The sequence below is a fragment of the Cygnus atratus genome, chromosome 3, assembly GCF_013377495.2.
Source record: "Cygnus atratus isolate AKBS03 ecotype Queensland, Australia chromosome 3, CAtr_DNAZoo_HiC_assembly, whole genome shotgun sequence".
NCBI lineage: Eukaryota > Metazoa > Chordata > Aves > Anseriformes > Anatidae > Cygnus > Cygnus atratus.
Window position 1 is genome coordinate 35241390 of NC_066364.1, and position 15817 is coordinate 35257206.

Sequence of the window (15817 nt, forward strand, 5' to 3'; positions counted from 1 at the left end):
CAAGCCCTTCCATAAGCAATGGGAGCGAGTGGAAGATGAGGCTGGGATCTGGGAATCAAGTAAGCAACCTGCCTGTAAAAACAGCTGATGGCCAGTGCTAGACTTGACGTGCCTTGAAGTCACACATCAGTATAAACATTTCCCTCGCACGGCTTAGAGATGGTCAAAGCTAACAAGGAGTCATCCTTGTGTGGCCAACAAAGGCTTCACAGCCTACACACCAATAACTAAAGTGATGTATCTGGAAATGTTCCTCGGTAAGATCAGGAAGATTTTGGTTTCTGTACAATGCAGGAGCTACAGAACAATGCGGGAACAACACAACAGCAGATTAAGTTCATTTTAACATCAGAAATACATAAAATAGTCTGTATATATGCACCCTAAAGTGTGGTATGTTTCAAAACAAAAGGATTGGCAAAACGAAAAGTGCAATGTAATAGTTTCAATAATGTGAGTGTCTGGGTGTGTATATATAGATACACATAAAGAAAGTAAACACTTCTCATTTTAAGGTCAACCCAACTGCAGTGTAAATTAAAAGCTTTTTGGGCAAAATCATTTTAGCTCTATTTCATGCAGTTCTGGATATTTCCACATGACTGCTCTTCAGCTGTTAGAAAAAGCTTACCAAGAAACTTTTATGATGCAACCTAATTAAATCCCAAATTAAAAGATTTTTTTTTCTTCTTTTTCCTGTAAGATTTTATTAATAATGAACAAGATGGTGGGCTTTGGGGTTTCCAATCAGTTACATTCCTGTTTCATGCTGCAGAAAGTGATTAGGTCTCTTGTTGAAGAGCAGAAACTGCAAAAGCCTTAATGGTGCAAGCCATGGAGCTTCACAGGTATGCTGTGCTGGGTTTGTTCTCTGTGGCTGCAGAAGGAACAAGATCAAAAGGCAGAGTCATCGCTACCCAAGTCCTTGCAAGTCTTATTTCTGGTTGCACACCGAGTATTTCAACCACTTTGTAAATGGTTGGTGTTTTTTTTAAAATTATAATAAAATTTAATGAAGAGCTAACACAAATTATCTACCCCACTTTTTATTGTTTAATAAATCTCCTCACTTTATAGAGCTGCCAGGAGGGATAACGCTATTGTTAAGACATGACACTACGCTGCAGAGAGGGTGTCTGCTCAAAACTTGTTCAGTCCGCTCATCCTTGCCTGTAGCTACTGGAAAACACGCACAGCTCCTGCTGCTACACAGCACGATAGCCACCCCAGATAAACTATAGGGTTTGTCTTTCAGTCTTCTTTCTCTTAAGGTAAAAACAAAGAAAAACAAAACAAAACAACAAACTAAACCAAACACTTGAAAGAGGCATTCAACTGATGTAGAGAAGCTTTTCGTGATAGGTGGGCACTAGAAAAGTCACTCTAAGGTTGCCCATCAGTTAAATTTTTAAAGCCAAGGAGGTGGAGCTGCAGAAACGCCCTGTCTGTTGATGCCAGAGCATTATTTAGCTCTTCCTTAGAAAACACCAGCAGTTGGGAAAGGCTCCAAATTTTCCTAAGAAAACACTGCAGTGATATTCATCATCAAGCTGGGTGTACCTCCACTAAGACGTGTCTGTCCCCACATGGTGTAATCTGTTAATATTTCACAGACTGTACAAAACCTGCCACCTAGAAAATATTTTGCAAGTCAGCTGAGTCTCCAGCTGTTGGGATTTTCTCTTTCCCTATGAAATCACCCATAATGGAAATTCAGCACCTCTTATTTTTATTTATTTACTTATTTAAATTGTTGTTCAGTCATTCCAATAAGACCAAAAGTAGCTAGACCTAAGGATGAGACCAGTGGTGAGAATGTCATCATTTTATAAATGGGTCAAGATCAAAGACTTTTATGATGTTTAATTCTTTTACCTTCTGCTGGACACAATGACAACTCTGCTGGGTATTTTATCTAAACAATAAAGAGAAACAAGTGCCATCTGGGGCTTTAAAACCTGAGACATTGTTTTTTTTAGAATAAAGAGTATTAGTGAGCAATAGTGAAGAGATTTCTTAATTTGGCTACTTCTGCTACTAAAGTAGCAGAGGGCACAAAGAAAACAGTAAGTACCAAGCTCAGTGAGCACAGTTCATGGACTTACCTTGTTCCTCAATACTGAAGAAAGAGATGACACAGTTGTGTTGAGTGTAATGATATTTTGCTTTTCGTGATTATTACCTTTTAAATCAAGAACTCTGGCCACAGGAAAGAGCTGTGTTTTATCCTGAATTCAGATCCAGGATGCACTGCTTATCAGGGCATAAATTTTGCCAGGTAACTTTTGTGTCGAGCACTCTGCTTACAAATGGAGCTTTTCTCAGCAGGGAAGGCACTGTGCAACACTGTGCCTGTTGTGCCTCCTAACAAACTAACAAACAAAATAAGAATCCCATTGCCTCAAGGTGCTACACTGCCAGAATTACTTCACCAAAATTTAAATTGAGATCATAGCCCTAAGTCATCTATCAGGCCAAACCAATACATTATTTTCAGCATCCTTGCTTTGTGCATCTGTTCACAACTCAGCACAAGTTCCTGCCCTCCATGGATAGTATGCATCAAGATACGATGTGAAGAAAATAGAAGCAATATTTTCAGCAGATTAAAATACCTACACAGGCCCCAGACAGCTGCTAAAATACCGGACAGAACACCTTACAAGTAAGTAAACAAATTCCTTTTATTTAATGCATATTAAGCAATGACATGTTGATATTTGCAATGAAAGTAGAGATCCCAGTGCTGCTCCCTGGTAGCTGATGGACAGACTACACGCTCAAAAAGCAAAGGACTCAAGGTGTTAAGAGGATGAGAAATTGTCTGAAGTAGGTGCTAAAAATGATCTAACCCTGCTGTTGCAAGGTAATGTGAGTCTAAATATAAAAAAAATACAGGCTTGCATCATTTAGCATTCCAACTGTTGTCCAAATGGTTCAGTTACTGACAGTGCAAGGGTTTTCATACATCAGCACCTCTCCAGCACTCAGTGGGCTTTAGATGAGGCCTTCCAGATCCAGAAGAGCTGGAGACCTGTGAGACAGATGATTTATGCCAACTGCTTCTTCTTGCTGTACTGCAGTTGTATTCTGTAGGTCTGGCACAGCCATAGCCGCTGAAGAGAGTCTGAGCTACAAGTCATGCACATACAATCTCCCATCTGAGCCCTTATCAAAACCATATTTAATAAAATGGTAGAAAGCAAGAAATAAAAAAAATCTTTGCAGTCATTGCAGCACAAAGCAGGTTTTTGCTCAGTAAGGAATCTGCCACAGCCAACACTGCACAAGTTCAGAATACACTGCCATCAGGTGTCCTGGGGTCTTACTGAAGTGATTACACCATTATTGCAAAGTCTTTAAATATATATATATATATCTCTGTATAGAAAAAATAAAAGCGTTCAGCTCTGATTTTTCTATTCTTCTCTGAATTTCTAAGTGCAAAGTGAGGTCTACACAGTAAGTGAACTGTTAAGGACTCTGTAACACCAGGGAGTATCCTTAGCTAGTGAAAATTCTCACTGAACTAAGGGAAAATGTGCCTAGAAAAGAACTGTTGCTTGTGCAAGAAAATATTTGTACTTCTTACCTGAATTTGAAATAAAAAACAAAAGCCAGATTTATATAAAAAATCCTTTTTTTAAAAAAAAAAAATTATTTATTATTAAACTCTGGTCACAGAAGAGAATAGCTCAGTATAAAACCTAACAAAGTTATTTTATAACAGTAAATTCTCCATCTCTCACAGCCACAAGCTCTGGTTAGGAGTGCACAGTACACATTGTATGTATCATAAAATACAAAACTGGAATTCTGGAATTTCTCCTTGTATTTTTATTATTAAGCTGGAGGAAAAAGTTAAGGAGAGCTAATCCTTTCAGCATACTGAAAACAACTTCTACATCTTACTGTAACCAGAACATCCAGTTTTGCAGTGATGCTTTGAGAGCATTATATGTGAAGTACTGCCACTGCTGAGCCTACTGAGAGTTATTAGGCTGCTATTAGGCATGTCAGACTGTAAGATAAATCAATTCAAATGCTCCAGTGACATCTCACAGCAGGAAATTATTTCCTGAATACATGCAGCATTCTTCATTCAGTGAGAGAATCATGTAGCAGCAGCACAGAGGCATGCACAGTTGTTCAAGACAGCTAAGGGAGGAAAAGGGAAGCTTTCAGTACAGCAACTACCTGCTACATAAAGCCTCGCTTTCTGAAGAAATCCAACGAGAGGATTTTTTTTTGTTTGTTTAACTAGAATATTTCCAACACTCTTGGTTTATGTAAGCAACCTAGAACTTAAAAAAAAAAAAAAAAAAAAAAAAACACTTTACAAGTACTGAATCCAGAACCTCATTTTCTTCAAACTCTCGTAAGTTGCCAGTGGAAAATATTCAAACATTCAAACACCCCCTGTCAAAGTTGGTATCTTGAGAGAATGCAGAACTGCCAGAATTTCCTCTTTGGCCCAAAGATTCCTGCTGTCCCTTCTGCCAAATGTGCAGAAACCAGGCTTCCTAGTGGGCTGGATAGACCCAGGTGCTGCTCCCCTCACCCAAGTGATGGAGGCAGTGCATGAAGTGAGGCCGTGGACTTGAATCCTGGAACCTATTGTAACATTTTACTAACAACACCCTGAAACCTATTGTAACATTTTACTCACTTGCAACTATCACACAATCTTTCTGTGAAGCACATCCCACTTTGGAGTAACTCAAGACATTTATAGAAAAGCAAGCGCAAGCAAGCCATAACAGGAGCTCTGCAAAACTGTTCTTCAGCAGTTACACTGCAATTTTCAACTTCTCAGAGCTTTGTGTTGTTTTAAGGTCTTCAGAAGTTCTGAAAATACTATTGATCAGAGAATCCAGAGTAATATTTATCATTTGTCATGACTTCCAACACAAGCATTTGTGGTTAAAGATTGCAGAGTCCCTTATTTTTATTTTTTATTGTAATTTAGGAGAGAAAGCATATTTTTTTTAAAGTACTTCAGAATGTACTTATGAACAAGTACACTACTTGCATACTGTTACAGCATCCATAAATAATAAATACGTAGCAGTAAGAGCTAGACAGTAGTCACCATACTCCTGCAGTACCTAGAGGCAAGGTCAAAGATCAGAGGAGCCACCATTCCACATCCCCTAGCCTTTGTCCCAAGTTAGTTCTTGTATTTGTCAGGTTTTCTCTTACAAATACACTCCAAAGAATACCAGCATAAAAGCAGTTTGCTGATGAAACAAATGTACAAGGATACCATCACAGACAGCAGTTCTCAATCTAAAGGTAAGGACAGGCAGCATTTATCTTTGAATCACTTAAAGAACCAAAGATTTCTTCTCATTTAGCAGACTTAAACCTATCTGATAGGGATTTGGCAGGCAGCAGTGAATCCATACCAGCTTGTATTGAAAGGTAAACAGCTTCTTACCTCAAATATCCTCTCTATCTGTCAGTAATTGGTGGCAGTGTTTTAAAACCACCCGGTCAGCACGCACTGACCAGGCTCTGCACAACAGGTACTGCAGCAGTCAAAGCAGCCGTTACCTTGCCCATCAATAACCAACTTGGTCATCAAATAAAATGGGATGTCGCACCATGCAAGTACCAGAGGAGTGTGTGTGTGTGTGTTCACTAGGCTACTTGAAATCTTAAGCCTAAAAAGATGTGGAAAGGCATTAGTCCATAGAGAGAAAGTCCTGCCTCGGAGTAAATACCTCACTGGCATTTAAATCTCCAGCATGTGCTCACCCAGCGTCTGTTGTGATGGCGCCGATGACTGGAGCTGAGCGAGCAGGCAAGCAAGCAAGCCCTTCCCCTAAACCCAAATTTCCTTGAAGAAGCAAATGACACAGTAAAGAAAGCCTAACATGAAAAACGAAAGGTCCAGTCTATCCTATTGAATCACCCGATGAATCTAACTTAATCACACATGCTTATTTTCAATTACTGGTACGGAACAAGTATCATGGAAAAGATGCCTGGGCAGAGTGCCTACTGCCAGCACATTAATCATCTGATGAGCAAGTCCTGCTCTGTACGTTTTGTACATTTGCTGGGAGGATGCCAGCACAGAATTGAAGCAACAGTTGCAAACGACGTAAAGAATAATTGACCACACCACATCTTGCTATGATGGCAGACTTGCTCCTCTACTGACATGCAGTGTCTGTTTGCACTTAGGTGCTAGGAGCGCAACGTGGTTGCAACTCTCTATAAGCTTGATTACAGAGATGATAGTTTATGGACTGGCTATGAAGGAACATCGTACACAGCAACACGTAATTGTGAATTCCACCTCCAGTCAAAAGCACTTGAGGTTTCCTGGGATGAGAAGAGACATGGCATTAACACAATGCGGTGTCCAGCAAAAGCTAAACGACATGGCTTTGTTGTGTCCCTAAGAGTCAATACTTCCGAGACCAATAGATCAGTAGCCTTAAATGCAGGCTGCAGCTTCACTTACCACCACCTTCTTAAAAGAGGAGATGGAAGACTGGCTGAGGTTTCACAGCCAGAACCACTATATTCAGGCATTACCTCTGCTTTGCACTTTGCTGACCCTTCCCTCCCTCCTCTCCTGTGTATCCAAAGGAGCCCCAGCGATGCGTTGTGCTGGGAGAGCAGTCGAGGTCCTTTCCAGCCATAACTTCGTTTCTCCCAAACTGGAGATGGCATATAGACCAAAGCTGATGCAGATATATGCACTCTACAGCCAGAGTATATTCCAGGAGACTTGTAGGCTAATCAGACATCCTATATTCAGTTTGTCCTGCAAGGGTACTTCAAAGCCACTACGCTGATTTGGGGGCAATACCCAAAATTACAAAGTCCCCCAAACCTGAAACTAGGAGGACGTACCAGAAAAATGTCTGAAAGTTTTGGGCTATGTGACAGATTACACCAACACAACCTGAGCGACATTGTAAAATGAGCAAGTAATTCAAAGATGGGACATTCCATGGGATGCATAAAACCAAACTCAAAACAGCATGAAAAAAAGTAATGTTTATTTTTGTTGTTTACAAAAGCATTAACACCTTATGCAAAAGAAGCATCCTGACCCATACATTTCCCTCATCTTCACAGGATATTGGCAGAAAGCAAGATTTTTTTCTGTTCTTTAGGGTTAAACATCCTCTGCTCATGTAAATTGGAACCAACCACCCCACTGACTGCCATGGAGCTCTGACTGCTTACATTAGCAAAGAGGCCACCTCGTCAGAGCACAACATAAAAAGATGTCCCAGCAGCGACTTGCTCCAAGTACCAAATTTTCATAATCTGTGCTGCTAAGATGAATACACCATCCAGATACTTCATAATCACCCCGCTCTCTTCAATTTCAGCTGAAACAGATCTGATTTTAAATACTTCACACATTATGACCAAACCCATGCTAACATGATGCAAGGCTCAATTTTATGCACTATGAACAATTTTACTCAAAATTTTATTATTATTTTTTAAAAAGACAGCAAGTGTGCTCAGAAGCTGGTTTAGGAATGAGGTCTTTCAACACAATAGCTATTTGTTCCTTTCTTACCTGTCTCCCCAGCATCTGAATGTCAAATGCTTACTCTAAAGAAACACAGTCAACCTGAAAAAAATGTGCAGTATTTTTGTTTTGCCTTCATCTTTTTGTCCTGTTCTGGAACTGGAAGTAGGTAATGATCATATAATCCAACAGACCATGCTTTTGAACCTACAGAGAAACTTATTTATTTTTAAATAAGTGTTCTCTTAAAGTATGCGATTGCAATGACTTCAAAGACTTACCTGGAGAAGATTAGTCACACTGTTTCCCCAAAATGATCCCTACTCGACCACAGCATCATTCCTCAGCTCCTCTGAGTTGAGCTTCCTCCCCTCAGGATCTACACCTGACACCTCAAAATATTTATTACAGTGGTAGAAATAGCTGTGGCTTGTCCATCATCCTATGCCTAAAATGACTGACAAATACTATTAATGTGTGCAAGACTGATACTGAATCTATGGATCAATGAAAATGGCTTCGTTCTGCTGTTCGAGCTGTAGGAACTATTAGCTCCAGCCAACTTCACATCAAGGAAACATCATTTACCTCACACACTGAAAGAGCCTGTTAAGAACCCATATGTGCGTGTATATATATACACACAAACACACATACAATGTATGTGGGCATGTATGTGTATACATACAGAATTTCTATTTATTTATTTTACGCTGAGAAAAGTGCTGAAAGACTCCAACAACTGCCACTGCTAGAGGTGAGGCAAAATGAAATGGTATCACTTATATGGCATCAAATGATTGTATGATTGGTCCAAGAGCTTCAGAACTGTTAGCAAATAACTATTTTTCAACAGAAAAACCCCAAAAGTTCCCAATGGATCGGATTTAACTTTTAAATAATTTTGAAGCATTTAGAAAAAAAATCACTGAAAAATAGATTTTTAATATAATTTAAATTTCAATTCTGTGTACAGCAAAAACATTTTTACACATACACTCTTACTTTTGTGGCAAAAGTCTGAAGAGCTTTGGACTAAATGATGACTTTAATGAATCTGGCAGCATCTCACATATGCATCAATACCTCAAATTTTGAAAAAGAAAAAGCTGCATAGTCATAAACAGAAGTATTGCACTCTTGACCATGCCTATAAAAATGCACATTTAGTAAGGCCATTATATTCAAGATTAGAATGGGACTCAAGTCATGAACAATCCAATATATTATAAATAGACCTAGGAAAGCCATATAGCAGAAGATCGACTCAAAAGAGCAGCATTGCAGCAACTGAACACGTGATTTCTTTTTCCCCCCATTAAACTGCTAATCTCAAGCTGGTTTTATCCACATGTCCAGACAACATGATGTGTACCTATGCATGCATTCTCACAATGCATTGTTTAATGTTTCTTTTTTAAATTTTTAAAAGGTACCAAGTGATCCAGAATTTGGGGATAGGATTCTACTCAAGTTCTGCCAATAAAGTTCAAGTTTTATCAACTTTAAGCAGCTTCCATGCACGCTAAGGGGGAGAGAAGATTTGACTTCCAATTATTTTAAATATTTGCCAACATGCAAGATATAATTCTTACTTTACAAAGTGTAGCAAAGGATGTAGTTAAACACGTACTAGAATACTTCTCGGTATGCTCTCTTGGAGCTGGATCACATTAAGATTATGAGTTGATCCAATCTGGTTTACAGAAATAAAGACAGAGCAAATGACCAATTTAAACACAAAACAAGGAATGATACAGATTTACAAGTTAGCTGCCCACATCCCATGGCAAATAGAAAGAAGCTACCCTTTGATCACAGTGGGGTAAGCTACCCTGAATTTACAGAAGGGTAAGAATCTCCACACCAGACATTACCTTGGAGTAGCAGGTGTGCTGTAAATCTGCTGTCTAACTTGCTTTGTAGTTATTTGCTCCTTTAGCCATTCCAGAGCAACACAGCCAGCCAACATTTTGATTTGGTTAAATGCAGTGGCATCTGTCCAAAAAAGAAGGATAGACCATGTTCCCTCTTCCCCATGCCACATTAAATAAACGGAGTTATACAAATGCAAAAAAGATTCATTACAAAGGCTGGAAGAATCACAAGACACAACAGATAGGAAAATTAATGGTCACATGCATTACAGTTCAGCAGAGACGTTCTCTAACAATCTTATATTCTGCCATAAAATCCATGTTCATGGATATTACCGATGAACCAGTCTTGTAGTTGAATCAGCTCCAACATTAGGAATTATATCCCAATAGAACAGATCATAACCAACCTTTTTCCCTATGACCTGCATTTTTAGGTTTAGATAGTTTTCATTACAGTGACAAGAGAAACCAAAGACACAAAAGATGTTTATAATGTGCAAAACAGGTCACAACAGGTGAATGGATATTTTGGATATTTGAGATGCAAAATCTTAGATGTGCCACACACTTTAATCTCTATACCTAGAGTTCCACGTACGTTCTTCCTGCAGTAATGATATCACTTGCATCGAGCAATGAATGTTTCTGACCAGAGCTGGGAAGAATGCATTTCCACAGCAACAACGCAGCTCTTACAGTGATGAGCAAGGACCCAGAGCTCAGGACATGGTTTCTAATTCCACCTGTCTTTTACTCATTGCATCCTCAGCAACTCAAAACTTCTTAGTTAGATCACATTTCCCTTTCATAAAACTCTTTTTATATTTTCTTCACAAAAGGAGTTAGCCCATTAATGTACCAAGTAAGATGAAAAGCTGTCTAAAAGAGGCTTCTACTTTGTGTAGTAGTTATGACTGAAAAATGATTAGCAGAATCACTTTGTCAATTAGGTTGAGAAGAGCCAAGAATATTTTGGAACTAGAGTTTCAGCAGCTCATCTCTGATATTCACATTAAAATGGTGGCCTATTAGCGATACTTTGTCTGCAAGTGTCTAAACAAATAGAGTATTGATGGGCATCAAGTAGTAGCAGCATTTTCAGCATTTTGTTTGCTGTCTTTTGTACTGTATTACTAAATTCTCTCCCCCAGTAAAGTGACTGTCCTGTTAGTATGACTAGCCATACACACTGCACTTCTAAACAGACCTACACTTTGTTTTCTCCCCACCAAATGTCATCTGACAATTTTCAGCATCAGCACTACAGGTTTAATGCAGGTCACAGACAACAAGCAACAGGCCTACTTTAATTGCTTGCTTCACACAATGTATTGTTTCATATTTATAAAATCTAATGTCATCTTCACTTAGCCATACTAGAAATACCACTCCAAAATTTAAGTTTATTTAAGTTTACATTAAATTAGAATATTGATGATTTGACCAAAAAATACCTGAAAAAAAGTCCCTTTTACTCCCACAGGAAATTAATTTTTCTGCTAAATTCTTATTAACAGATATGTATATTAGAGGACTCCATATTTCAGAAATCAGTTATTTAATGCTCAATATTCCTTTCAGCTGATGAAGAGGTAGGTATATTTCCACACAAGGAAAAAAAAAAACAACCAAAAAACTGTAACAGACACTAAATTAAATCAAGTAATGTCTGAAAAAGTCAAACACTGTTCTGACAGCACATAAACATGATGTGTCTGAAGATACTTTCCAAGGAAGACAAGAAAAGTTGCACATTCTGATTAGATAATACATCATAATTTGAAATTTAATAATTTTCTGGAAAGAAAACACAAGTATCCAAATGCTACTTCCTCTCCCTCCCTCTCCCAAAGAAACGTGGGTGCCAACAAAACTGGTTGTGTCAGTGATTGTTTTGACTTTTGGACTGCTAAACATGGAATTAACTGCAATTCTTCCTTACTTTCACCAACACCAGCAGTCTACAAGTTTACACAGAGACCATGTGTGTGATAATTACATAATTACAATAGAAATTCAACTTTAAGTTTTGTTCTTAAAACAATCTTCATAAATAATGAAAACATCTGTGTTCTAGCTCTTCAGTAACCTAAGGTTAATTGGTACATATAGTGTTTTTTTCTTCCTTTTATAAACCAAACTGTAGGTTCCTCACTGCCAACAACGGTTAAGGCCTGGATCGAGTTACTCTCCTTTTGCTTTTCCCTTTTTCTGCTTTTTTCCATTTTCCACCACTGGATTATTTTCCGCTTTGCTTACTCCATTTGCAACAGCACCATTTGCTATTTTGCCATTCTTTACAGGTTCCTTGGGCAGCTTATATGTCCGATAGTAGAAGTTACCAAACAGGAAAATGAAGGTGACAGCATAGAAAATTACACCCCAGTGCATCCATTTAGGGAAAGGACAATCAATATAAATAGACAAGGCTGTGTGGCCAATAGTCACATGGAACTGCACCTGAAAGACAGAAAATACACAATCAAAAAGGGTTGGATGTATTTTGTGGGTCTGACTGCACTGATATATACCAAGGTGTGTAGTTATGAAAACTGATGAAGAGGGAGGTGGGGGGAAACTGTATTTGGCTGTCCTATCATGCATCCCCAACACATGACCAGAAGCATCAACTTCATTGCACTATCTGGCACGAGTTTTCGGAATGAGAAAAATGAGAAGGCATGAAGAGATCTGGATTTTCTCTGTCTTTTGAACAGTTTTTTTTAATTCAGTTGAAACAACCCATAAAGCAGTGTCAGTAAACTCACAGAATTCTTATCCATGCTGTGCAGTTTTTGAGAAATGAAATAAATATTTCCATACTTCTACCTCCAGTTCTGTTTTACTAGCCCTAAAGTAGATTTGAAAACTAAAAAATAAATAAATAGACAGAGACGCTTTCAATTGCGACTCGATTTTCCTATATCAGGTTACTGCTGTACAACAAAGCAGATCTCAAGCTTGTCCTTAAAACTACGGTGGCAGTTTCATGGGATTTAGAATAGGATTGCCAGATGTAGTATTACTTCCTGCTTCCATATGCGGGTGTGGAGGAACGGAGTCAATGCCAGCCTAAGGTTGAGCTGAAGTCATCTTTAGCACTTTTATCCAATGCAATAATAATTTTTATTATGTCACTAAATAATAGTGTCTGTTTAGTGAAAATAAAAATCTTTTAAAACTTACAAATGCCACTGTGCAGTAATAAGAATTTAAGAACTTTTCCCACAACAATGGTTGTATAATTAGGCAATTATTTTAACTGCTTAATTTCACTTAAGAATATACTAATTTTAACTTGAGCTGTATCAGACAACTAAGAACTTTTGAAAAGGACATCTGTTCCAAAGCTCTGCAGAAAGAAATCAACTTAGAGACAATTTCTGAAATAAATGGAGAAATTTCACTTACCAATTGCAATATGGTCAAGTATCGTTTCCACCACAGGTATTTCTGAAATTTAGGGCCACAGGCAGCTAATCCATAATACATGTACATAATGACATGAATAAATGCATTCATCTGAGCTCCAAAAAAAGCTGTCCAGAAACAGAAGGAAGATTTTCATGTAATTTTGCAAAAAGAAAAAATATCTGTTCTAGTATTTGTGTGATAGCAAACATTATAAAACACAGGGCACGTCCGGCTTCCATCCTTGAAATATTCAATTGTAGAGCATGGACCTGATAGCTGACATGTACTGACACAAACAGCTGTTCGTGCAATTAGTGTGTCACTACTTTCATGGAACTTCTTATGCAAAAGTTTTTCATAGATTTTGTTGAACAGACATAAGTCACACAGATTACACATTAGTTATTGTAGTATAAGTATGATGGCTTTGCTAAGGGAGTATTTGACAGTGTAAAGTATATAAAGTATAAAGCAGTTTCAGGTTCTGAACTTAAATCTGTTAGCTGTAATTAGATGTGTAAGGTTCACAACTCAGCAAGAAATCAAGAAACTCACATGGCAGTCTGATTAAAGAGGCCAAAAAATAATACAAAAGCAATACTTCACTTATGGTTGTAAGATGTTTAAGAGCATTGCAAAACAAGTTTGTCTAAATAGCTCATCTTCAGTTTCTTTATTTATGACTTATAATATCCAGCATTCTTAAACCAATGTATAGCACTTTTACCAGAATGATCGATGCTGGAAACAAAGGCATTTGCTTTCCTTTGCATTAAGATCTCTTTGCTCTCTGTCAAGATTAGCAACCATTTAACAGGAATAAACTATATCATGTTAAGGTTTTCCTTTTACTACAGAGAGGCTCAAAAGGGTAGTGATGTATATAATATTAGGAGAAGGCAGACATTAGCTGCTGAAATCATACAACTCAAGATTCCCATGTGGTAAACTGCGTAGACTGTTAGTTAATTTATAATAGATCTGCCTATGTAACCAATATGCTACCTACTAGTACAAGATATCTGTAGTAACTGAAAGCATAAAACCCACATACATTAAGTATCAGTGTGGTTTGACAAAAAAAAAAAGTTTGGTGTTTACTGTATGTTACTTTCAGTGCTGTAAGCCTACAAAACATGTTACAGACAGAACAGTTTTTGTTTCTTTTGTTTTTGTTTGGTTTGTTTGTTTTTTTTGAGATAAACAGGGCAAAAGGTACAATGCAGGAAAGGGGGGATGTAGCAAGAACAATGGAATAAAGTTCTTTGATGCTGGTCTTAGAAATGAAACAGGAAAAAATAGACTGAAATTGAATTATAGACTGGTGTCATTAATAAGTTTTAAAAGTTAATTGACAGATTTATTGGCTCATCTTCAAAGGAAGGTTTCAGAATTTATATATGCCTCTTTACACAAAAAAGAAAGCAAACCCCAAACTCAGATATAATGCCAAAATAATGTCTCCGTTAACTTCATTAGATTCGCACACAGATTGTTGCCCATAATTAGATTTTGCAGTTCTCTGTATCTGCAAAAGTTAAAGTTAAGCAAGACACATTCATCTGTTTCATACAGAACAAGGATAATTTTGAAGACAAAACTTCAGGCTTGCAATTGATGCCCATGAGGAGAAAAAAAAAGTTTTGCAATTCATTAGACTATGGGCCCTGGTATCTATCTTTTCCTCCCCCACATTTCTCACAAAGGAAGATTATACACGTTAAAGCCACTGCACTGCTTCAGTGCTATTTAAACAACCTTCCGTATAATAATGTTAAGTCTAACAAAATCTTTTTCCATTGATCCTAAACAATTATAATAATTGTCCCTTATGTTCGCTCAAAAGGGTATGGGAGGAAGGGAACTCACCTTGTCCACCTGCAACCCACTTAATACCAATCCACCACAAAGTGAACATGGTGAAATGGTGATAGACATGAAGGAAACTAATTTGGTTAAATTTCTTCCTCAGGATGAAGAATACTGTATCCAAGTATTCAATTCCTTTGGAGACATAATACCACCATAAAGCAGCAGCTATCTGTAATTAAAGAAGAAAAAAAGGTTTTAGTGATTCTAATCTGAATGGAATAAAATTATCTCCATCTAGCTGCTGCAATAGAAGAACATCTCTTCCTTCCTCAGCTCCTGGTAAATGTTGAGGTGGAGTCAAACATCTGATGGTATTAGAGTAACAACTAAAACAATACTTCATTCATCTACTCTGAATGTAGTAGAAGTAGTATTCTGAGTATACTCCTCACAAATCACTGCTATAGAAGAGAGTTAACAGAACTAAAAGCTTTATTATCTCTGAACAGTTTACTCATTAAACATAAGGAATGTGTGTCTTCATTCTGTATCTCAGCTTTGCGGCAGCAGACTACCACAGGGCTTCCCATACTAATGAAGCAACACTTTGATGTGGTCAGAACAATGAGGCAGAAACGTTGCCATAAAATGAAAATGCAAAGGCTGAAACTTTACATAAAATTCTTTCACTATCATAGGCATATTGGTAGGAAGATAACAAATCAGACTGTAAGCTAGGTAAGGTAAAGATTTCACATCTGTTAGGGAAATATTCAGCCTGGAGAAGAGAAGGCTCCAGGGAGACCTCATTGCGGCCTTTTGGTACTTACTGGATGCCTGCAGGAAAGACAGGGAAGGACTCAATCAGGGAGTGTAGTAACAGGACAACAGGTAACGGATTTAAGCTAAAAGAGGGTAGGTTTAGATTAGATATAAGGAGGAAATTTTTTACTCTGAGGATGGTGAGGCACTGGCACTCTGTTGCCCAGAGAAGCTGTGGATGCCCCATCCCTGGAGGTGTTCAAGGCCAGGCTGGATGGGGCTTTGGGCAACCTGGTTTGGTGGGAGGTGTCCTTGCCCATGGCAGGGGGGTTGGGACTGAATGGTCTGTAAGGTCCCTTCCAACCCAAACCATTCTGTGATTCCACGAATATTCTCTGCAGCTTCTTCCAGTCTACCCAGTCACCCTCTCTGGAAACCAGCA

General features: G+C 38.1%; 1 protein-coding gene across 1 annotated transcript in view; it reads right to left on the reverse strand.

Annotated features, from left to right (window-relative positions):
* Positions 1-6996: 6996 nt before the first annotated feature.
* ELOVL4 (ELOVL fatty acid elongase 4) overlaps positions 6997-15817 on the reverse strand; it is a 35297-nt gene continuing 26476 nt past the window's right edge. Inside the window, exons 4-6 of the mRNA XM_035559554.2 lie at positions 14671-14842; positions 12799-12926; positions 6997-11847 (exon numbers count right to left, since the gene is read on the reverse strand). Coding sequence (XP_035415447.1) covers positions 11572-11847; positions 12799-12926; positions 14671-14842 — 576 coding nt within the window. The 3' untranslated portion in view covers positions 6997-11571. The remainder of the gene's footprint in view (positions 11848-12798; positions 12927-14670; positions 14843-15817) is intronic.